We start from the raw sequence: 26,734 nt of genomic DNA, 5'->3' as shown, positions 1-26,734 counted from the left end.
TGCTATTTATAGTTTTAAAAACCAAAACAAAAACCTCAACATCAGAGCCAAGCTTTACCACACCCACAGGATTTAATGAATAGATAATTTTATGAAATATTTCTTGGAAAGCAGTATGTATAATCAAGTATGTATACAGAACAGTAACTCATTCCACAAATGGTACAATTTCCCATATACATGTTATAGGAAAGGATGAAAGGCAAAGTCGACCTCAGTGAAATTTGAACTCAGAACATAAAGACAGACGAAATACCGCTAAGCATTTTACCCAGCGTGCTAACATTTCTGCCAGCTCACCACCTTTCTTCTTTTTCAAATAATGACAGGATGGGTGAAAAGAAGGACAGATAGGATATAGGATTCCATTATTGCTGGTGCATCTCTTTTCATGGCTAAAGAGTTTACTCATTTACTTGTTTCAGTCATTTGACTGTTGCCATGCTGGAGCACCGCCTTTAGTTGAGCAAATTGACCACAGGACTTATTCTTTGTAAGCCTAGTACTTATTCTATCAGTGACCTTAGCCGAACTACTAAGTTACGGGGACATAAACACACCAGCATCGGTTGTCAAGCGATGTTGGGGAGACAAACACACACACACACATATATATACATATATACGACAGGCTTCTTTCAGTTTCCACCTACCAAATCCACTCACAAGGCTCTGGATGGCCCGAGGCTATAGTAGAAGACACTTGCCCAAGGTGCCATGCAGTGGGACTGAACCCGGAACCATGTGGTTGGTAAGCAAGCTACTTACTACACAGCCACTCCTATTTTTATTTTCTTAATGTTGCCATGCTGACTGCATGCTTTGTCAATCATTATACTCACTTTTGTCATCTGAATGATCTGGACTAATATGAAATCAAGTCCCTTGCCTGACTTCATATGTATCTTCTGAAAATGTGGGATTGAGCCTGTGAACTTATGTTTGAGAGCACTGTTTCTTAACTATTAAACCAGCCCATTCATAGGTGCTGGGCTATTGTTATCACTGCGATCACCACTACCACTGCCACTGCTGCTGCCACTACAACCATCATCACGACTACTACCACTACTAAAACTACCACCATCACAACTGCCACTGTCATCACCAACCCCATCACAACTGCCATCATTGTCACCATCACCACCACAACTACCATTACCATCACCACCATCATAACAACTTTTACTTCCAGCAGCAGCAGGAGCGGCACCACCACCACCACCACCACCATCATGACAACTTTTACTGGCAGCTGCAGCAGCAGCAGCCGTTCAAGAATTTGGACCTGGAGATCTGCATTCCCAGCAACTTCAAGGGCCACCTCCCAGTGGTGTCAGGCGTCAATGAAGAGCCCTCGACTACAACAAGACGACCAAAGTTTTTTTTCTTCCTCCAAGGTCTGGGGTCTCCCGCCCCTAAGCCCTAGACCATCACCTAATCACCCTTACCCGTCTTGTTGCTTAACAACAACAACAACACCACCACCACCACCTACACTACCACCTCTACCAACAACACTATGACCAATAGTACCATTTACAAAGAGAGATAAGAAACCAGTTTTTGTCCATTCCAAACCTGCTTGAATTAAACCTGGCGCCCATTTCCAGTGGAATCAGGTGTTGTTATACCAGCTGTTACATATTTCATCATTACTCAGAAGGTTGATTACTCTAAATGTACCATAATTAGTCAAGTTTATAAAAAACATGTTTTGAGTTGAAAAGAATTAAGATAACAAACTATGCACCAGTTGTATGAGTAGAGACTTTGTAGTGAGGTTTTCAAATTTGCTTTAAAAAAGAAAAACAAAAGACTGCTTCCCAACCACATGGTTCCAGGTTCAGTCCTACTGTGAGGCACCTTGAGCAAGCATCTTCTACTATAGACTCAGACTGACCAAAGCCTTGTGAGTGTATTTGGTAGACGGAAACTGAAAGAAGCCCATCATATATATGTATATATTATGTATTTATATATGTATATATCACCAAGGCAGCGAGCTGGCAGAAACGTTAGCACACTGGGCGAAATGCGTGGCCGTATTTCGTCTGCCATTACGTTCTGAGTTCAAATTCCGCCAAGGTCGACTTTGCCTTTCATCCTTTCGGGGTCGATAAATTAAGTACCAGTTGTGCACTGGGGTCGATGTAATTGACTTAATCTGTTTGTCTGTCCTTGTTTGTCCTCTCTGTGTTTAGCCCTTTGTGGGTAGTAAAGAAATATATATATGTATATATTATATCATACCTTGATACTATGTGGAGAAAGATACCTATTTCTTTACTATCCACAAAGGGGCTAAACACAGAGAGGACAAACAAGGACAGACAAATGGATTAAGTTGATTATATCGACCCCAGTGCGTAACTGGTACTTATTTAATTGACCCCGAAAGGATGAAAGGCAAAGTCGACCTCGGCGGAATTTGAACTCAGAATGTATCGGCAGACGAAATACTGCTAAACATTTTGCTTGGCGTGCTAACGTTTCTGCAAGCTCACTGCCTTTGGACTAAGATACCTGTTGACAGGCTGCTGGTATTTATAGAGTGTTAAAAACTTTCGGTATGCAAATTAGGGAGTCCTTCATAGAGTAACTGCTGCATTTGTTGAGTATATAAACAGTTTGGCAGCTTGTTTCTCTGGAGACTATCAGAATGATGTGGATGACTCTGATGAGAACTCAATAAGGTTCGAAAATTGATAAAGGTTGTTCATCATTTTTTTCAGTCTGCGGAGAAATGGCTAAAATTTGCCCTGTTGGTAATTATACAATATGTTATGTATATGTGTGTGTGTGTGTGTTTGTGCCTATGTATTTACGTCTCTGTAACTTAGTGGTTCAGCAAAAGAGTCTGACAGAATAAGTACCAGGCTTATAAAAATATGTACAGGGGTTGATACACTTGACTAAAAATTCTTCATGGCAGTGCCCCAGCATGGCCACAGTCTAATGACTGAAACAAGTAAAGGATAAAAGATGTGTGTGTGTTTGTGTGTGTATTTATATTGTGAAAGAAATCTATTAAAAATGCAACAAAGAAATAATTAATAACATGTAATTAAAATAGATACTAAATCATTTGTGTAAAAGATTAAGGCTTAATCATTTTCTATGTGGAAAGATTAAAAATTTAGTGGTGGTAGGGATTAGCTTTTTGTGGCTTGCTACTAGTGATATCTGTTAAGAAACAACATATTGTAGCCTTAATATCTAAAACGATTTGGATGAAATTGATAAAAGAAAGACATTTTTTTGAATTGTAGTGGCTGTGTGGTAAGTAGCTTGCTTACCAACCACATGGTCCCGAGTTCAGTCCCACTGTGTGGCACCTTGGGCAAGTGTCTTCTACTATAGCTTCAGACCGACCAAAACCTTGTGAGTGGATTTGGTAGACGGAAACTGGAAGAAGCCCATCGTATATGTATATATATGTATATGTATGTGCGTGTATATGTTTGTGTGTCTGTTTGCCCCACCCCCTAACATCACTTGACGACCAACGTTGGTGTGTTTACATCCCCGTAACTTAGCGGGTTTGTAAAAGACACTGATAGAATAAGTACTAGGCTTACAAAGAATAAGTCCTGGGGTCAGTTTGCTCAACTAAAGGCAGTGCTCCAGTATGGCCACAGTCAAATGACTGAAACAAATCTTCCACCAAACCTTAATAACAATTTATATTCCTAACACTAGCTTAATGATAACCAAGTTATTTTACTAAATTCTTTATTATATTTAAAATTAATTGAAAGAAACACAGAGCATCTCATGGTAACGAAAGGGTTAAGCAAATGTTTTCCACTAATAGCCCTTATAAAAGGATTTCGTAGATGAATGCTGAAAGAAGCATGTCTCTGGCAGAAAGTCACTCATATAAAACCGGATATGCAAGGAATGGTTTTGGATGTTTCGATGATCTTTTACTTGTGCTTGTGATCATGGTGCTTCCATATGCCTGATCCCATGGACGCATACTGGCACTAGTTATCTAATCTTGGCTTGTCTCTGGATCATTTCAGTAGGACGGAAAGAGTCATGTAAGCCTTATTGACCCTAAAATTTTTTTACAGACATTGATGACATTTTGCACAGGCAACGATCAGTGATGGTCTTCTTTGGTCACAAGTAGACAGCCATCATGGGTGTGTGAGAGAGAGAGAGAGAGAGAGAGAGAGAGAGAGAGAGAGAGAGAGAGAGAGAGAGAGAGAGAGAGAGAGAGAGAGAGAGAGAAAGAGTGTGTGTGAGTGAGTGTGTGTTTGTATCTCCTTATTTTCATATTGTGGGATTGTTGTGAATGAATGTCATTTGTCTGCAATACTGTATGGAAACGTCTGACCATAGGGAAATATTACCCAGGCTGGAAACAGGCAAGGGTTGGTGACAGGAAGAGCATCCATCAGTAGCAAATCTGCCTTAATCCTTTAGCATTCAGATTTTTCTACAAAAGCGAGCTAGCAGAATGCTCACTCACCAGTAATAATAGTGATGATGATGATGCCAGATATTGTGATTGTCAAAAAATAGCAGGTTAAAAAAAACCTGTTTAATCATAGATATTTTATGCCCTGGTGATCACAGACTCTCAGAAAAGATTAATAAAAAAAGGGAAGTGGGTCAGATATGATGATTTGAAGTGGGTAATAAAACGACAATGGTGAGTGCTGTACAAGTCGTTGAACTGCGACTGTGATGATGACAACAACAACAACAGAAGCAGTATTGTTTGCTATCTTCTGTGAAAACATGTCTGTCCAAAGGGTATCTGGCCTTACAATACTGTTTCACTGAATTTTGCCTGACCCATACAAACAGGGAAACAGTAGATTTTGGAATGATAATGATCATAATGATGATGATGATGACAACGATGATGATAGTGACTTAAATAATAGGGGTTGGGTTTGAATCTGCAGTAATTCACTACATCCAAGAAAGTCTTGATTCCACTATTTCTTGGAGATAATTAGCTCTTCTGGGAGGACTAACTGCAATAAAATGGCATTCAACTCTTGGAAAAGGTTCAGCTTTCATCTTATGAAATCTGAAGCTGAACACTAGGCTTATCAGTGTCAAGAGAAATCAGGGAACATCCTATGGTATGTATGTATGCATGCATGCATGTGTGTGTGTGTGTGGGGGGGATATATTTGCTTTCTCTTTCCTCTTCTATTTTTTCTGCAGAGGAGCATATGCTCAAAACATAAAAACTTTCCCCGTCTGCTTTTTCTGAGCGTAAACCTAGAACACTTTGTTTACTTAATGTCCTTTTTTTAATTTTTGCACCATATTTATATCTACACACACACACACAATGTATGTGCACATAAATATATATGGAGGTATGCATGCTCATAAGCATGCATATATCACCGTGACCAACCAGGCTATCAGATGTTGTTACACATCACTGGTCACAATGCGCTTCGCATCGTTTTAGCCTTCAAATGATGCCACCCCACTGGCTAAGTGAGCAGGCCAACAGAAGAAAGAGAGAAAGTTGCAGCGAAAGAGTACAACAGGGATTGCCACCACACCTTGTCGGAGCCTCGTGGAGCTTTAGGTGTTTTCACTCAATAAACACTCACAATGCTCGGTCTGGGAAACGAAACCACAATCCTACGACCACGAGTCCGCTGCCCTAACCACTGTGCCATTGCGCCTCCACAAGCATGCATATATATAAATATGTATATATATATGTACATGTGAGTACATACACACACACATGCACCCACACACATACATGAAATATATATTAGATGGATGGGGCTATACTTGTTTTGATAAACAGTATTTAGCTGTTCAATCAACCAAACTATTAGCTTCATTGAATTAGCATGAAAGTGGTAGAATATTTCACTGCCATGTGTACTCTTAACGTAATTCTCAGTCAGAATAATGAGCCTAACACAGTGTATGCGACAAGGCTGTGCCTTTTAATTTGATCAGCTTCTGTACAGTTTCCATCTATCCAGTTTCAGTTTACAAGGTATGGCTAGACCTGTAAAAAATGACATTTGACCAAGATGTTACACAGGTGGTTAGCTGGCAGAAACATTAGTACGCCGGGCGAAATGCTTAGCGATATTTCGTCTGCCACTACATTCTGAGTTCAAATTCCGCCGGTCAACTTTGCCTTTCATCCTTTCAGGGTCCAAAAAATTAAGTACCAGTTATGCACTGGGGTCGATGTAATCGACCTAATCCATTTGTCTGTCCTTATTTGTCCCCTCTGTGTTTGGCCCTTGTGGGTAGTAAAGAAATAGGTATTTTGTCTGCCAATACGGTCTGAGTTCAAATTCCGCCAAGGTTGACTTTGCCTTTCATCCTTTCAGGGTTGATAAATTAAGTACCAGCTATGCACTGGGGTCAATATAATCGACTTAATCTTTTTATGTGCCCTTGTTTGTCCCCTCTGTGTGTAGCCCCTTGTGGGCAGTAAATAAATAAGATGCTACACAGAAGGATTGAACCTGGAAACTATCGTTTTTGAAGTGAACTCCTTAACTAATTGGCAATCCTGTGCCTTATAATGTTTATATTGCATACATATATACAAATACACACACACATATATGCACACACATATACACACATATGCACATGTGTGTCAATATATATATATATATATATATATATATATATATATATATATAAATGTGTGTGTGTATGTGTATGCAGATACACAAGCATTGCTTTTTTTTTTTATGAGCCAGATAATGGAAGTCTAACTCACACATGAAAGAGTCTATATAAACATTGATGCCACAGTAATCAATAGAACACACTGAATTAGCAAACGCTCAGACATAGGAAGATATGGTGTAATTTTGGCAGTCATCGCCCCGTAACACCTGTCTATGACTAGAGTCATTAAATTAATCAACATATAGACATATGAAAAGATATGATATAATTTGGCAGCCATTTCCTTTGCAACGCCTGTCGATGACTAAAAGTCAACTAATCTAGAAGGGGAGGTGAAAATCTATTCCACATCTACATAAATAAACCACTTTCTAGTTGGCAACTGTTTCCAGGTTAATTACAGATGGAGCTTACTTCATCACTGTTACTACTGCTGCTGCTTACTTATTTAAGCCTTTCGCTCCCTAACGAGCATTGGCCATTGACGACTTTGCTTCAATGTTCTCAACTTTGAGTGGTCCTTTTCGGTTCTCTCAAATTGAATCTTGGCCTTCTCTTTTGAATTTTGCTGCAGTCTTATATGTTTCCTTGAGGGAAGGCCTTCCTCTTCCTGGTCTTGTTGGTCTTGAATTATCATTGGTACCTCTATAACAGTGGTTCTCAACCAAGGTCCATATGGCCCAGAGGGTTTATATAAGATTTTTTCGGGGTCCATGCAAGAAAATAGTAAATTGTGTGTGTGGTGGTGGTGGTGGGGCAGTCTGCAATAGTATTTTAAGGGCTCCTAAAAAAATTTTCTTTCTCTGACACTATACATAGTTCAACCTACACAAGTTAACCCTTTTGTTACCATATTTCTGTTGAGATGCTCTGAGTTCCTTTCAATTAATTTGAAATATAACAAAGAATTTAGTCAAATAACTTAGTTATCATTAAGCTACAGTTAGGAACATAAATTGTGACTAAGATAGAAGATTCTAATTCAGAACTTTTGAAAAAAAGACATTTATACTACAGAGCCAGAGGTGGTTTCAGACGGGTTGGTATCAAAAGGTTTAATGTATAAAACAAAAAACAAAAAAGAATTTTGAAAGAAGTTTCTATAAAGCTAAATTTTAAACATGAAAATGGCGATGGTGGGGTGGGGCACCAGAATAAAATAGTAATCAATAGGGCCCATGGATAAAAAAAATGGTCAAGAACTCCTGATCTATAACATTGCTTTTTCCTCAGTAGGGATTTTGGTCCTCTGTAAACCCATTTTTACTTTTGGGATGGGGTGGTCCATATTTGCCCGACCTCTGTCCTTTGATCTACTCAGCTTGCTCTCCATGGGCATAGCTTTTAGGGTCAGTTAGGCTACACAAGTCATCACACTGCAATAAGGACTGGACCTTTGGATAATTCTTTCTACTACAGACACGAGGCCTAAAATTTTGTGGGAGGGAGATACATTGACCCCCAGTGCTCAACTGGCACTTGTTTCATTGATCCCGAAAGGATGAAAGGTTAAGTCAACCATGGCAGAATTTGAACCCAGATTGTAAAGATGGATGAAATGCCGCTAAGCACTTTGCCCAACGTGCAAATATATCTGCTAGCTCACTGCCTTACCTACTCTTTTACTTGTTTCAGTCATTTGACTGCGGCCATGCTGGAGCACCACCTTTATAGTCGAGCAAATTGACCCCAGGACTTATTTTTTGTAAGCCTAGTACTTATTCTATTGGTCTTTTTTGCCGAACTGCTAAGTTACGGGGACATAAACACACCAGCATTGGTTGTCAAGCGATGCTGGGGGGACAAACAGACGCAAAAACATATACACACAGACGGGCTTCTTCCAGTTTCCGTCTACCAAATCCACTCACAAGGCTTTGGTTGGCCCAAGGCTATAGTAGAAGACACTTGCCCAAGGTGCCATGCAGTGGGACTGAACCCGGGACCATGTGGTTGGTAAGCAAGCTACTTACCACAAAGCCACTCCTGCACCTAGAAAGAATTATCCACTTAGTGGATAATAAAGACAAAAGACTGCTATCAAATATTGGAACCCCTATGTGGCTGGTCCATTAACCTGTTAGAGATAACAGTCAAATACACCTAAAATCACATCCTCTAAGGATGTACACTATAAATAATGTAGACCTACATATCCTATGCCCACCAAAAGGTCCAGTCCAGTTCTTGTGATGGTGTGATGGTTTGCATGCCTCAATGACACAAAGCTATGCCAGCAGAGTGCAAGCATCTGGAAGGGTCTCCTAGCGAAGACACCTGCTCAAGGTGCTAGGCAGTGGGACTGAACCCAGAACCATGTGATTAGGAAGTAAACTTCTCAATCACGCAACCACGCCTGCATCTATAATCAGATATTCTTGTATATTAATAACTGATATAAGAAATCACTAAAAAATAATAAATTTACCTCTGACAAGGTAAATTTATTTCTATTTCTGAGATTTACATCAGAAAAGAAGATTAGAGAAGAGGAGGATAAAGATATTTCAATTCTGTAGCAATTTCTATAAGCCAGATCAACTTTGTAGATATTCTTAGACAGGTTGTCTGGATTTAATGGTGGTTGATATTTATTTTAGGCATTTACAAGTATAGATAACATAGAACTATTTCTAGAGCTGAACTTCTGTTTTCTGAAGATCACCTGTTGATTCTCAAGCTTCTGTCAAAGAAAAGTTCTACTACTACTACTACTACTAGTAGTAGTAGTAGTAGAATTTTTTTTACTACTACTACTACTACTACTACTACTACTACTACTAGTAGTAGTAGTAAAAAAAGAAAGAACAAGAAGTAACCCAAACTTTTGCATCAGCACATTCCTTTTTATAGGTAGGGAGATGGAATATCCTCTACTATAGAATACCACTGGGGCATTGAGAACATTAATGATGATGACTATGATGATGATAATCATGAAGAGGTGGAGTACGGCCATGCTGGAACACTGCTTTGAAGGGGTTTTACTTGAACAAATCGACACCGGTACTTATTGCCCTTTGTAAGTCTGGTACTTGTTCCACCAGCCTGCCTTGCCAAACTTCTAAGTTATGGGAATGTAAACAAACCAACACTGGTTCTTAAACAGTGTTGGGGACAAACACAAAGACTCAACACACTTCATCCTTTCACATCCGCTTTCCAAGCTAGCATGGGTTGGACGGTTTGACAGAAGTTTAAAGGCGGCGAACTCGCAGAACCATTAGCACTGGCGTCATGAGAAAATCGTACCTTACTTGGAAACAGGTGAAGGTTGGCAACAGGAAGGACATCTGGCCACTGATAATCTGCCTCAATAAGCTCTGTCCAACCCATGCAAGCATGGAAAAGTGGATGGCATGATGATGATGATGTAAAATGTCTACATAAGAAAACTGAATTTAAAAGAAGAAAAAAGAAGGGTGGAGTTCATTGTGTTTGTGTTTAAACTTAATGTCAAACTCAGCCACTTTTTTCTCATCAGTTGTCTTTTATAGTTTACGACTAATCAAGGATACTGTAGCATGGCAGCAGGGATTAATGTTATTTGTTTTTGCAATTTCACTTAGATTTTTTTTTTATTGTTATTTCAGGCAAAACACTTCAAAACACACACACAATGTGAAAGTATAACATTAACAAATAAGAGGTTAATAAAAAAAGGTATTATTGTCACCAACACTGCTATCACCACCACCACCACCGCCGCCGCCGCTACCACCACCACCACCACCACCTCTGGTGCCACTTCATCATCATCATCACCATTACCACCACCACCATAATCATCAACATCAACGTCATCTTCAATGCTATCAGCATCCTCATCACGGAATACGGATAACGTGATAAGTAAAATAAATGAAACGACTTGAGACAAAAACTTGTTGGTGTGAGTCATTGCAAGATGACAGCAACGTAGTAGAGGACAGAATTTTTGTTAAACAACTTAGGAAACACAGCAGCAACAACAACAACAACGAGAACAACAACAACAACAGCAAAGCATGACAAAGAGAAATGTAAACTTTTGTAAATTGGAAGTAATAAAAAAAAGAGTAAAAGTTAAAAGTTCTGGAACAGAACAATAAAGATGTAGGACTCACAAAGTAATATAACATTATTTAATGACAAAGGTGGCAAGCTGGAAGAATCATTAGCACATCAGACAAGATGCTTAGTGGCAGTTCTTCCAGCTCTTTACATCCTGAGTTCAAATACTGTCGAGGTCAACTTTTCCTTTTATTCTTTCAGGGTCAAATAAAGTAAATACCAGTTTAGCACTGGGGTTGTTGTAATCAACTAAGACACCCTCTAACATTTCAAACCGTGTATCTTTAGTAGAAAAGATTATTATTTGCTTTATTATCAAAAATTTCAGGCTTTGTATCTATGGTAGAATGGATTATTAAAGGATTGTTATAAGGTGGCAAGCTGGCAGAAATGTTAGCATGCCGGGCGAAATGCTTAGCGGTATTTCGTTTGCTGTTATGTTCTGAGTTCAAATTCTCAGAATATGTATGTATACATATACATATATATGTATACATATATATATGTATGTGTGCGTGTATATGTTTGTGTGTCTGTGTTCACCCCCACCCCCAACATCACTTGACAATAAATGCTGGTGTGTTTACGTCCCCATAACTTAGCGGTTCGGCAAAAGGGACCAATAGAATATGTACTAGGCTTACAAAGAATAAGTCCTGGGGTTGATTTGCTTGACTAAAGGCGGTGCTCCAGCATGGCCACAGCCAAATGACTGAAACGAGTAAAAGAGTAAACCACTCAGCTCCACCTGTATCTAAATTAACTTTTATAATACCTTGACACTGGCACAAGCTAGAGGGCAAAGATAAACAAAAAAAAAACAAAACAACTTTACAGCAAGGACAAGCAAAGTCTTCATCCAAAATCAAGTCCAAACTAGTTGCCGCACCAGATTAAAAATTTATAAATTTCATTGGCACAGTCTGCATTCACCACCATTAACATCACAATTAGTACCACCACCACCACCATCATCATCATCATTTATATCATCATTAACATCATCATCATTATCATTGTTTTATGGTCTAAGTAAGTATCTTTTGTCTTTTCTTGTGTTGGTCATTGGACTGCAGGTTATGCTGCAGTTCCAGTTTGAAGGGTTTAATCGAACAAATCGACCCCAGCGGAGTTTTGTTTTTAAATCAGTACCTATTTGCATTTTATTGGTCTCTTTTGTGAAACTGCCAAGTTATGGGGATGTAAACAAACCAGCACCAGTTGTCAAGCAATGGCTGGTGCAAGACACAAAGATATATATATACACACACATGTACAAACACAATGGGCTTCCATGCAGTTTCCATCTGTCAAATTCATTCACAAGGCTGTAAGTAGAAGATACTTTGTCTGAGGTAGTGTGCAGTGGAACTGAACTCATAACCATGTGGCTGCCAAGTGAGCTTTTTAACCACACTGCCAAGCCTGCACCATGTATGCAGTAAAATAAATAAATAAATAAATGAAACTGGGGTTTCTTCAGATCTGAGCTCAGCACTTCTTGCTCTAGTCACATTATTATTTTATCACACAACCACCAACGGTTGTTGTCTGTTTACATAACATATCATTAACAACACCTCCACCTCTCTGGTACATGTTAGTTAATGCCTACACACACACACACACACTATCTGGCTTCCTTTTTACTACGATAATGAAAAATTTTCTCTTGGTTTTGAAAAATTACATATCAATTATCATTAGATAACGGGTTTGTGGTAAAGAACCTTGTTTTGTGACCAAGGAGTTTTAAGTTCAGTCCTTAAGGTGCCACATGGTGGTGGTAACTTAGGCAACTGTCTCCTATAATAACCCCGGGTGAACAATACCATGTGATTGATTTTGGTAGATGGAAACTGTGGGGAACATTACCATATATATATATCTCTTTTACTCTTTTACTTGTTTCAGTCATTTGACTGTGGCCATGCTGGAGCACCGCCTTTAGTCAAGCAAATCGACCCCAGGACTTATTTTTTGTAAGCCTAGTACTTATTTTATCGGACTCTCCTGCCGAACTGCTAAGTGACGGGGACATAAATACACCAACATTGGTTGTCAAGCGATGGTGGGGGGACAAACACAGACACACAAACATATACATATATATATATATATATATACATACGACGGGCTTCTTTTCAGTTTCCGTCTACCAAATCCATTCACAAGGCTTTGGTCGGCCCAAGGTTATAGTACAAGACACCTGCCCAAGATGCCATGCAGTAGGACTGAACCCAGAACCATGTGATTGGTAAGCAAGCTACTTACCACACAGCCACTCCTGCGCCATTCAATATTAACTTTTTTCCTATTTGCCCCATTTTTAGCAAAGTTATCTTTGACAATAAAATAAACACAAGCATTAATTGTACTTACCGTTTACTTTATAATTTAGTAATTTGTTCTTCTTTTAACTATTAATTACTATGAATTATCAATTAACAATTAAATAATGATTGCAATCAGCGTGTGTGCCTGCATGCATATTTCAGTTTGTTATGGGCAAACAAAAAGGCTGCAAGCTGGCAAAATTATTCCAGTGCTGTACAAAATGTTTGATGACTTTTCTTCTATCTCTGTACATTCTGAGTTCAAACACTGCCAAGGTTGACTTTACCTTTCATCCTTTCAGGGTCAGTAAAACAAGTACCAGTTGAACATTGGGACTGATTTAATTAACCCCCAGCTCCCTTCACAATTGTTGGCCTTCTGCCAAAGTTAGAAAGTATTATAAGCAAACATGACTTTTATGAAATATAATCGTTTCTACTTTAGGCACAAGGCCCGAAATTTTCGGGGAGTTGGGGGGGGGATGTTGATTAGATCAATCCCAGTATGCAACTGGTACTTAATTTATCAACCCCGAAAGGATGAAAGGCAAAGTCTACCTCGGTGGAATTTGAACTCAGAACATAAAGACAGATGAAACACCACTAAGTTTTTTCGCCTGGCGTGATAACATCTCTGCCAGCTCGTCACCTTTTTTTTTTATGAAATATAATGTTCCAACATGATTTCATTTCAGATCAAAGCTCTTGTTAAACAGACATACCAGCACATGTTGCACACACACACACACAAAACGTCCATACATCATTATCACCATATTCATTCCCCATCATTTTGTGCCACTTTTTCCTCCCCCGAATATCCTTTCAACACTTGCTGTAATACATTATTATCTTCACTAGATCCAGTATCCTGAGATCAGACTTCATGGCTTCTTCCCACACCTTCCCTAGTTCCGTCTTCCTCTTCCGCAGGCTCCTTGGATTATTTGCTACCTCTTCACCCACTTGTCATCCTTCACATGCATCACATGACATGTTGCTACTAGTTGTCTTTTCTCCAATGTCCATTTTTTTCTCTCAGCTCATGTGAGCTCTCTCTTTCTTACACACACACACACATACAAGACCCAATTCAGTACTCCACAAGTCACAACAGATTCACCGTTTACTAAACAAAAAGGAACTGGAAGTCTTTAAATTACACAGAGAAAGCCAGGATTGCTTCCTTCCTGTATGATCACAGTAGCGGTTGTTTCCTTTTCACAAGAGGACACAACAAAGAGCAGACTACTTTGAAGTTGAGAGTTAACAGACAGGAACCCCAAGAAAAAACGAAAAAAAAAAAAATCTGAATACTCGAAGATTAAAATAAGAAGACAAAATACATACTTTTAAAACTGTTTCATTTAAATATTGTATCAGAGTGTGGAATTTGAACAGGAAATTTTGCTAAACTAACACATATTTTGACATATAAATGAATAAATGATGGAGGATTATATATTGTTGTTTGGCCTTTCTCATTCTGTTTGTAATTGGATGACATATCATTGTCATCAGCATTGTTTTAACGTCCACTTTTCTATGCTTGCATGGGTCAGACAAAATTTGCCGAGACAGATTTTCTATGGCTGGATGTCCTTGCTATTGCTTACCCTCATCTGTTTCCAGGTGAGGTAATATTTTCCCCATGGCCAGAAATGTTTTTCACAAAGGGCTGGAAATGAACAACATTGTTTGTATGATGGTGATGCTTATTTAAAACCATCACATGATGTACACACATACACACACACACACACCACTTGTTCAAGGTGCCATAGAGGCACAATGGCCCAGTGGTTAGGGCAGTGGATGTGCGGTTGTAGGATCGTGGTTTCGATTCCCAGACCGGGCATTGTGAGTGTTTATTGAGCAAAAACATCTAAAGCTCCACGAGGCTCTGGCAGGGGGTGGTGGTGAACCCTACTGTACTCTTTCACAACTTTCGCTCGCTCTTTCTTCTTGTTTCTGTCGTACGTCACACTCTGTGTCACACTGAATCTCCCCAAGAACTACGTTAAGGGTACACGTATCTGTAGAGTGCTCAGCTACTTGCATGTTAATAAATGAGCTGTGCCAAGCTGTATCAGCCTTTGCCTTTCCCTTGGATAACATCAGTGGTGTGGAGAGGAGAGGCTGGCATGCATGGGCGACTGCTGGTCTTCCATAATCAACCTTGCCCAGACTTGTGCCTCGGAGGGTAACTTTCTAGGTGCAATCCCATGGTCATTCATGACTGAAGGGGGTCACAACAATATACATATATACACACACACATTGGAAAGATACAATAGTGTATGTATTACAACATATAATTAGAGTATTCGCTGGCTCCTACCTTGCCCCACTCAGGAAGTAGGGTTCTTTTAAAATGTTAATCATTAGCGGTTATTTATATAAGGGACTTTGTAAGTACACATCTTGTTTGTTTATCTTGCAGTCAACCGTAATGTTTCATCTCTTTGCTTTATAGAAAACGAAGATAATTCGTTTCGTCTTTCTCAATGAGGTGTATGCTAATCTGTACAATTATAAATAGCAGCAGCATACTTAAAAATTCCGTCTTTTCCCTGAAGAGTATAACAGTATAACGACATACAAAACATTGAGTCTATTTGTAGTAATTTTCATCTTAAATATTTAATTATCTGTTCCTATAGATTGAGTTGTTTTAAGAGTATAATTAAATATATAACCGTAGTCGTATTTAAATAGCTCCATTAATTTCAATACTAAGAGTACTCTGTCAATTAGAATTTTGTATATAAGCAAGATGCAGTATTGTTTGTACTATAAGATATAATAGACAAGTGCAGGAGTGACTGATTGGTAAGAAGCTTGCTTTCAAACCACATGGTTCTGGGTTCAGTCTTGGGCAAGTGTCTTCTACAACAGCTCTGGTGAGTGTATTTGGTAGAGAGGAACCAAAAGAAGCCCATTGTATATGTGAGCATTTCCTTTTCTTGACAACAAGTGATAGTCGTAAATGAGTATCACTGACATACAAGCAGTGTTGTTCATTTTCAATATTCTGTGAAAACATGTCTGTCCATGGGGAAATAGTATCTTACTCGGAAGCAGGTGAGGGCTGTTTTCTACTGTAGCCCAGGAGCCAACCAAAGCCTTGTGAGTGGATTTGGTAAATGAAAATTGGAAGCTTGTTGAGTATGTATACCGTAAATCCTCGAGTATAATCCGCATTTCCCCCCTGAAATTTAAAGGTCAAAATCCCTAGTGTGTACTATATACGAGGTTAAAAACGGAAAATATTTTCTAAGCAATGTCCGAGTCTCTATTTGCTGTCCGGCAATGTTTATTCAGACGCATTTTGTGATGTCGGGCGCGAAAATACCCTAAGCTAAGCCTGAAAGCAATGAAGTCATAAAAGAACCATCCGGTGGAACATGATGTGGCCCTGTGGCTCACTGGATCTGGTCAAACCATCCAACCCATACCAGCATGGAAAATGGACATTAAATGATGATGATGAATAATTACATCGTGGGAGAATATATTTGCTCATTTAACAAACACTCAGAGACTGTTACATTGAATTTCCTTTTATTCCCATCAGTGTGTTGTCTATTATGTGTCTGAAGGCTTTGTTGTACTCTTGTGACCTGGCCACTGACACAATGCAGTGGAAATTATGTAGGTGACCAGGTCACAGAAGTACAACTAAACTTGCTTTCAAACAATTCATAACTGAGTATAATAAAGAAACAAATTGAAAGTGAATGTAACAGTTTCTTGTGTGTTCTTAGACAGGGTTAAAACAACTCTTCCTGTAAATGTAAATTTTTCAGTTTCAACACACAAGGTTCCAGGTCAAACCATTTGTCAATCAAAAACTCCATTTACAAAATAGACATCAGTTAAACACAGGAAGATTGCATGTGATTGAAAAAGCTGAATTTGAAACCAGGTGGCTTCAGGTTCAGTTCCATTGTGCAGAACCTTTGATTACTAACAGTTTTGAGTATCCTGAGCATGAAAGCACACACACACACACACACACACACACACACACACGCTTGGGTGAAGTAGGCTAGCAGGCCAAAACTTCGAAGTCACTGTCACCATCTTTCTTCTAAAAGATTAGGCATAGGAGTGGCTGTGTGGTAAGTAGCTTGCTTACCAACCACATGGTTCCGGGTTCAGTCCCACTGCGTGGCACCTTGGGTAAGTGTCTTCAACTATAGCCTCGAACCGACCAAAGCTTTATGAGTGAATTTGGTAGACGGAAACTGAAAGAAGCCTGTCATATATATGTCACAACCTGGGACCCTGAGGACTGCTTTAATGGAAGAAAGTATACTAGTCCCTTAATATTTGATATTCAATATTTCATCTATTCAATAAGACAACCAATACTTCATTTCATTTTACTATATATACTATTAATACTATATATTCTATATTCTATATTAATATTATAAAGAATTTTAATAAAACATAAAAAAACAGACAGAGTTGGAATTCCTTTGAATAATTTATATCCCTCTATACACAATCATACAACCCCCTTTTTATTTATATATATATATGTATGTGTGTGTATGTGCATGTATGTGTGTTTGTGTTTGTCCCCCAACATCGCTTGACAACCGATGCTGGTGTGCTTATGTCCCCGTAACTTAGCGGTTCGGCAAAAGAGACCGATAGAAAAAGTACTAGGCTTACAAAGAATAAGTCCTGGGTCGATTTGCTTGACTAAAGACGGTGCTCCAGCATGGCCACAGTCAAATGACTGAAACAAGTAAAAGAGTAAACGTACTGAGTAATTCTTTAGTTTAATGTTAAATTGTTTTTATATATAATTTGACTTAAAAACATTAACACACACACACACACATACATCCCTAGTCATATGAATATGGTACCAACTTCCCAATGGGTAAGTAAGAAAAGTGACTTATAACAAAGCGGAATCATGCCAATAAAAGACATGGCTGTAATAACCCACTTAGAGAGAAGGCAGCTGTTTCACAGTTGTTTCAACTTAGCAATCTGTTAGCTGTTAGATAAAAATAGGGATACCAACACAATAGCTAATTAGACAGACCTTTCTAAGAAATGCCAAAGAGTAGGAGAACTACCACCCCTGTTTTTTAAGGGTTGTGAAGACAGTGAATAAATACTACACACGTCTAGAAGTGATTTGTGTAGAGTGTTGGTTCATAATATAAGCAAAGGAAGTGTGTGACTATCAGGTTTGGTTGTTATTTACTAAGTGAAGCCATTAGGAAAGGCATGAATGATGTGATATCTATTTCTATATCCTTCATAGTTAATATTCTGTTGTGTCTGGGGAGAGTAGTTTTCTTTTTTTTTGCCTTATAATTTAACACACTCACCGCTAAAATTTCCACTTTTTTCTTATTTTTATTTTCCTAAAATTTTCGTTGCGTCTTGCAACCTTTTCAAAACTATAGGGAGTCAAGACTATTGAAAAGGTTGCAAGATGCAATGAAAATTTTAGGAAAATAAAAATAAGAAAAAAGTGGAAATTTTACCGGTGAGTAAGGCATAAAAAGAAAATGACTCTCCCCAGACACAACAGAATATGCTTCAACACACGAACTCATATAAAGAATCTTGCAAACCAAGTCCCAAAACGAAATATCATAGTTAATATGTTTTACTTGTATGAGGTGGAGATTTCTGTTCAAAGAACATAAAGTTATTTTATTGTATTAATTAATGAATAGTGGAGGCGTGATGGCCCAGTGGTTAGGGCAGCAGACTCGCGGTCAGAGGATCGCAGTTTTGATTCCCAGACCGGGCGTTGTGTGTGTTTATTGAGCGTAAACACCTAAAGCTCCACGAGGCTCTGGCAGGGGCTGGTGGCGACCCCTGTTGTACTCTTTCGCCCCAACCTTCTCTCATTCTTTCTTCCTGTTTCTTGAGTAACACTGCGATGGACTGGCGTCCCGTCCAGCTGGGGGGAACACATATGCCATAGAAACCAGGAAACCGGGCCCATGAGCACGGCTAGGCTTGAAAAGGGCGCATAAATAATAAAAAAAAAAGAAATTAATAACAATGCATAAACATTATTTTTACTACTCTGTATATACACACACACAAACATGTATGTATACATACATATGTGCAAGCACAAATATACATTCATAGACACACACTTATACAGGTATATGCATACATGAGTATACATAAACACACCTGTGCAAACAGACACAAGTATGTATAAAACTATCTTAAGGAGTTATGAATGACACATGACAATTTTCACTTACTTGAAATTGTGCACATGTGTATGTATATCTATGTATGCATACATACATGTATGTGTGTGTATATATATATTTTTATATATGCATGTATACTTACATATATGTATGTTTGTGTATATATATGTATGCATATATACATGTATGCGTATATATATATGTGTATGTGTGTGTGTGTGTATATATATATATATATATGCAGACACACATGCATACCTACAGACATACATATATGTATTTACTTATATTTACATATATGTTTGTTAGAAAAAAGAACTCATAGACTATGTATACATTGACACAAGAAACATAACTGAATGAACCTCAGTGTATCACTGGTATACTTATTTTACCCCTTACACCCACTCTGCCTCCTTCCCACAGGGCCTCTACTTAATAAAAAAAATGTGGAAAGGGGTGTTTGATGGAAAGGGAAGTATAGTACATATTTATTTTGGCATTTATCCTACCGTTTCTACCCAGCTCAGATCCTTCGTTATAACAAATAGCACCACTGGCAGAGGTAAATAATGAGGTGTTTGATCTTTTTTCTTTTTTCCTTCAACATTCCTCCAATCTATTCCAGACTGTCTTTAAATTTGACAGAGACACAGAAATGAGAAGTTTATTATTCACACATACACACACACAAAGGCAGTGAGCTGGCAGAAACGGTAGCACGCTGGCGAAATGCTTAGTAGTATTTCATCTGTCTTTACATTCTGAGTTCAAATTCTGCTGAGGTCAACTTTACCTTTCATCCTTTCGGGGTCGATAAATTAAGTACCAGTTGCGTACAGGGGTTGATCTAATCAACTGGCCTCCTCTCTAAAAATTTCAGACCTTGTGCTTAGAGTAGTAAAAGAAAGAGAAAAAAAGGATTATTCACACACACACACACACACACACACATTGTATATCTAACTCATGAGTTTTCTCTTTATCTTTTACTTGATTCAGTCACTGGACTGCGGTCATGCTGGGGCAATCAACTCCAGTACAGTATTTATCTTTTAAGTCTGGTACTTGTGGAATCAGTATCTTTTGCCTTGCAGGGTTTGGAGAAAGAAGAAGCTGTTATGTCTGGTTTTCCAGAACCCTTCTAGACCACTGAGATTGACAACGCTAATTAACGTCCTTGAAGCTTCCAAGTTAACACCCATGGCAAAGACATGAGTAGGGAGGAAAATCCAAGCACCCAATTTTCTGGGAACTGGGTGTAGTGATTAATGAAGGGCTTGGAAAAGGGTTGGATGTAACAAGGCAGATGAGAGGAAGAGAGGTGAGTGGAGGGGATATGGGTCCCAGCAAACTCTGAAGAGCAGAGATCCTTATAGCTGTGGTAGAAGTGTCAGCAAGAGGATTCACATTTATTTTGTATATGCTAACACATGCAAACATGTACAAAAGTAGAAATACTCAGATGTGGTGACCAATGTACATGAGACGTCTGAGCAGTTGTTTTTAATTAAAACACTTCCAGATACCCATATCAATTGAAGAAATAGAAAGCATGCATCTTAGGATGAAGCATTTATATAAAGCTTTGGATAAACATATAGGCGTAGGAGTGGCTGTGTGGTAAGTAGCTTGCTTAACAGCCACATGGTTCTGGGTTCAGTCCCACTGCGTGGCACCTTGGGCAAGTGTCTTATACTATAGCCTCAGGCTGACCAAACCCTTGTGAGTGGATTTGGTAGACAGAAACTGAAAGAAGCCCGTCATATATATGTATATATGTATATATATATATATATATATATATATATATATATATGTATGTGTGTGTATATGTTTGTGTGTCTGTGTTTGTCGCCCCAACATCTCTTGACAACCGATGCTGGTGTGTTTACGTCCCCGTAACTTAGCGGTTCGGCAAAAGAGACCAATAGAATAAGTACTAGGCTTACAAAAGAATAAGTCCTGGGGTCGATTTGCTTGACTAAAGGCAGTGCTCCAGCATGGCCACAGTCAAATGACTGAAACAAGTAAAAGATTAAATGCTGTACAGTACTGTTTCTACTTTGCAGATTTTCACCTATCACGGGGGTGGTGGTTTAGAATGTAACACTCACGATAGTCAAGGGATAACTGTACATATACATACATATAACATTAAATAATAAGGGTAGAAATTGATATTAAGCAATTAAAACCAGTGGCTTAGCATATTTTAAAAAATGCGAAGATTAAAAATTGTGTTTTTTTGCTGAGAACACATTCTTCATGGTAATGGCGACTTGACATCTATGTTTAGCATATAGGCTGTCCACTTTAGTAGTCAGTCCTCTAAATTTTGTATATATATATATATATGCACACATGCACACACATGTTTTCTATTCTTTTATTCTTTTACTTGTTTCAGTCATTTGACTGCGACCATACTGGAGCACATATATCAAAAACCAAAGGCACACAAGAAATGCATAAGAGAATATGAACCTATGAACCAACATACACTCTATCCATTAAACAGAATTAATTCATTGATCGACCTAGGGCTTCACTGCTCCAGAAAAAGTGTAAAATATACATAAAGTGAAAAATCCAAAAAAAAAAAAAAAATTTGAGTTTTCAATATGACTCATAGATATATGGTTTGGCCGTGTGGTTAAGAAGTTTGCTTTGTAGTCAAATAGTTCTGTGTTCAATCCCACTGTATGTGTTTTATTGTAGCCTATGTCTTTTATTATAGCCTATGTTTTTTTATTGTAGCCTCAGGTTCTCCAGGGACCTTATGAATGGAATTTGGTAAATTTCAGCTGTGCAGAAACCTATCAGAACTCTGTGTGTGTGTGTGTGTGTGTGTGCATTTGCCTATGTCTGTCTTTCATATGCTTGACATAACACTGCTGGTTACAAAAATAAACAATAAAAAAACCCAGGTGTTGTTTCAAAGGGGAAAAAATCAATTAAAAAAAAATGAATCAGTAAAAATAAGGACCAGGCTGTAAAAGATGAAGTTTTTATGATCAATTAACAACCCACAAAGACAGTGCCCCAGCATGGCCACAGTCCATTCACTGAAGCTAGTATTGAGAAAAAAAGAGTATAAAAACAGATATACATGTTATGAACATGTTTATGTGTGTATGTATGTGTATGATTACATGTATGCGTGTGTGTGTGTGTGCATGTGTATGTGTGTGTAAATCTATGATTTTATGTCAAGTTATAATAAAAATAATTTAACATTAAGCTCAAGAACTAATCAATCTGACAAAATTACTTCGAAGTTACTGTCACTATACTTGTAAAATTATAATATATGTATATCATTTATATATATATAATATATATATATATATATATATATATATATATATATATATATATAATTACAATTAATAAGAGGAATGACTACTAAAGTGGAACCCTATACGCTAGAAATAGACGTCAAATTGCCTTACCACAAAGAGTGTGTTCTCAAGAAAAAAAAACAGCAAACGCCAAAATGTAAAAAAGTTTATATATATATATATATATATATATATATATATATATATATGTATATATGTATATAAGGTAGCATATAAACATATAAAAAAAAAACCCAAATGCCTATGATTGGAATCTCAAGTATTATCTGGGGGTAATCTGGGAGTGGGTGGGGGGACAAAATTAAGGGAAAGAAAAGACAAAAAATGTGGGGGGATTATAAAGGTAAATACAAGCAGTTAAAAGTAACAAAAGAATATGTTCTCCTACCAAGTGCAGCTGCTGTCCAGGGTGCAACCATATGTAGACAAACACAAATGCAGCCAGAAACAAGAACAGGTACCAAATGAAGACAAGCATGTAGGGTTTTACAAGGGGCCCTCGCTGTGTACAGAGTTGGGTTCGCAAAAAAAAAACAAAAAAGACTGGAAGGGCCTTGGTTGAAGCAACAGTAGGTGATTGCAGATTGTGTAGTGTCTGATGGGAAGAGATACTCGGTTGGAACCAAACACTAGCAGTAGCAGACTTGTTTTGAAGTGTGTAGCTTAGAAGCAGACGGGCGGGGGGGGGGGGGGCAGGGAAGAGATTCTTCAGGCAGAGATGCTGCTACCCCTCTCTGCTCCCACCTGCCCATGCCAAATAAAAAAATATGACAACACGAAAATGATTGTGTGCGTGTTGGGTGTTTCAGTGTGCTTATACACAAGTGACACACCTACAGTAATTACACACACACACACACACACGAGTGTGTAAATGCATGTATATCATACACACACACACACACATATATATATATATATATATATATATATATATATATATATATGCTCTTTTACTTGTTTCAGTCAATTGACTGTGGCCATGCTGAAGCACCGCCTTTAGTCGAGCAAATCGACCCCTGGACTTATTCTTTTTAAGCCTAGTACTTATTCTATTGGTCTCTTTTGCTGAACAGCTAAGTTATGGGGGACGTAAACACACCAGCATCGGTTGTCAAGCGATGTTGGGAGAGACACAGACACATGCATGCACACACACACACACACATATATACGACAGGCTTCTTTCAGTTTCCGTCTACCAAATCCACTCACAAGGCTTTGGTCGGCCCGAGGCTATAGTAGAAGACACTTGCCCAAGGTGCCATGCATTGGGACTGAACCCAGAACCATGTGGTTCGTAAGCAAGCTACTTACTACACAGCCACTCCCACGCCTTATAAAACAAAGGATTAAAAAATCCATACAGATATCAATAAAAATTTCCCCAAGACACCTGATGAAGGTATATTAATGTATCAATAAATCATTCAGTTTTAAAAGAATATGGTTAACAATATCCAACAATCAGACACCAGTAAATGTAAGTAGAATATATATATATATATATGTAGGTTTCAAAGTTTGGCACAAGGCCAGCAATTTTGAGGGGAGGGGGAAGTCAATTACATCAATCCCATTGTTCAACAGTTACCTATTTTATCAACCCCAAAACGATAAAACGCTAAGTCGACCATGACAGAATTTGAACCTGGAACATAAAGGCAGACAATTACCTCCAGTTAGAGCACAGTTTAAGCTATCTTTTTGTGGAAGAAGTTTTATGTTCCTATAACCTGTGTTAATTTTGTAACCCTTTAAAATGGAAGAGAAGAAAGTTCATTTTTGCCACTTGATATTTTGGGAACCAGACAAAAATTGCTGCAGCTCGGCTGGGATGTGTTACCCCACCTTCCTTATTCACCAGATATTGCTCCTTCAGATTCCCACTTATTCAGGTCTCTGCAGAATAGTCTTAATGGTAAAAATTTCAATTCCTTGGATGACGTAAAAAGATACCTTGATGAATTCTTTGCCATGAAACCACCTCAAATCTGGGAAGAGGGTATTTTCAAATTAAAGGAAAGAGGGGGACGCATTGTGCAACAAAATGGTTCATATTTGGTTGATTAAAATATGGTGTTTCTTCACTTGCCCCCTGCACAGGTGTCAGTCCAGCGGTCCTGGCAACTGCAGGGTGCCAGTCATAGGATTGGTTCAATTTCGATTTCGATTCCGCCTATATATTTATATACATACATATATATCTCATCATCATCATTTAATATCCATTATTCCTTGCGAAAATGGGTACGACTGTTTGACAGGGAACCAGCAAGCCGCAGGATTGGATTGAGCTCTACTGTTATCTTTAGTAGGGTTTCTATGCCCAGACGCCCTTCTTAAAGCCAACCACTTTACAGAGTGCTCTTTTCATCCTACTGGCACAAGTGAGGTTGCCATAAGTTTGTGACTGTACATGTATATATGTAAAGCAGTGAGCTGGCAGAAATGTTAGCACACTGGGCAAAATGCTTAGTGGGATTTCGTCAGTCTTTACGTCCTGAGTTGAAATTCCGCTGAGGTCGACATTGCCTTTCATCCTTTTGGGGGTCAATAAATTAAGTACCAGCTGCGTACTGGGGCCAATCTAATCAACACCCCCACTCCCCAAAATTTCAAGCCTTGTGCCTATAGAAGAAAACAAGTTTAAATACTATTGGATCTCACTCATAAGGTATTGGAATCTTACATTGTGTATAAACTCTATATTTGGAAGGACCCATCTTAAATTCTGTTGGATTTTACTCATAAGGGATTGGAATCTTACATATATAACATTCTGCCTAAAAAATGGATCTACAACTTCAATATCCCTACATATCCTACAATTATTTTCTTTCCTCCACCTCACTCTCTATTTCGTATCCTATCTAAATTGTCTATTACTTAACCATTCTCTCACACCATCTCCGATGAAGGGATATAATAAATATCCTGGAAACAGCTGTAAGACCTTCTATCTATAAATGTTCTAATATCTACACAGCCTTGGTTTTTTATCTCATTACGCAAAAAATTCTTAGTGGCTGTGAGGTAAGTAGCTTGCTTACCAACCACATAGTTCTGGGTTCAGTCCCACTGCATGGCACCTTGGGCAAGTGTCTTCTACTATAGCCTCGGGCTGACCAAAGCCTTGTGAGTGGATTTGGTAGACAGAAACTAAAAGAAGCCCTTCGTATATATGTATATATATAAATGTGTGTGTATATGTTTGTGTGTCTGTGTTTGTCCCCCCAACATCGCTTGACAACTGATGCTGGTGTGTTTACATCCCCGTAACTTAGCGGTTCAGCAAAAGAGATCGATAGAATAAGTACTAGGCTTACAAAGAATAAGTCCTGGGATCGATTTGCACGACTGAAGGCGGTGCTCCAGAATGGCCACAGTCAAATGACTGAAACAAGTAAAAGAGTAAAAGAGATATGTATGTATATAATTTTGATGTTCACTTTCTACTTTTGAAAAAAATTTTTTTTAGAAAGGTACATTGTTAATAGGACACACTGGAAAAGGTTAATATCAGGAAGGTCATCAAACTGTAAAATATAGCCTTGGAAGCCTTGACCAACTTATGCCAGCAGAAAAAGCAGACTATGTGTGTGTGTGTGTGTGTTACATTAATGTGGTAGAGAAATGGATTGATAGAGAGATAGTATAGAAACAGCTGGATACAGAGAGGAAGGAAAAAATAAGAAAATGAAAAGAATGAGTCAGAAGATAGACGGAACTTAGTAGACAGGTAGAGAGTGGTGTGAGGGGACATAATGATTGCACACACACACACACACACACACACACAGACATGCACACATGCACACTGATATGTGAGGGTGAGGTAGAGAATGGGATGTGAATGATAGATGTATAAGTGAGTGAGACTTTGTGTGAGTGAGAAGGGAGAAAAAGAGAATATGAAGTTATGATATGGCTGTAAGTGGACGGAGAGTAACTGAAGGGAAGACAATGAGAAAGCTATATCTAAAACAGAAAATGGAGTGAGAGAGAGGGAGGGAGAAAGAGAGTGGGAAAAAGAGAGACGGGGAGAGAGAGAGAGAGAGGAAATAGAAGGCAAAATACTAAACTTATTAAGTAAAGGCATTACACT

General features: G+C 38.4%; 1 protein-coding gene across 3 annotated transcripts in view; it reads right to left on the bottom strand.

Annotated features, from left to right (window-relative positions):
• Window positions 1-26,734, bottom strand: part of LOC115213843 (phosphatidylinositol 4-phosphate 3-kinase C2 domain-containing subunit alpha) — a 214,296-nt gene that overhangs the window by 74,376 nt on the left and 113,186 nt on the right. Inside the window, exon 1 of one of the 3 annotated variants that reach the window (XM_029782779.2) lies at window positions 23,015-23,228. The exons of the other annotated variants lie outside the window; for them this stretch is intronic. Within the exon in view, the coding sequence (XP_029638639.1) occupies window positions 23,015-23,104 (90 nt within the window). The 5' untranslated portion in view covers window positions 23,105-23,228. Of the gene's footprint in view, window positions 1-23,014; window positions 23,229-26,734 lie in introns of those variants that run through there. 3 annotated transcript variants of the gene reach the window in all.

This window comes from Octopus sinensis, linkage group LG7 (assembly GCF_006345805.1).
Source record: "Octopus sinensis linkage group LG7, ASM634580v1, whole genome shotgun sequence".
Taxonomy (NCBI): domain Eukaryota; kingdom Metazoa; phylum Mollusca; class Cephalopoda; order Octopoda; family Octopodidae; genus Octopus; species Octopus sinensis.
Note: the sequence above shows the minus strand (reverse complement) of the source record. Positions and strands in the feature narration are given on the sequence as shown.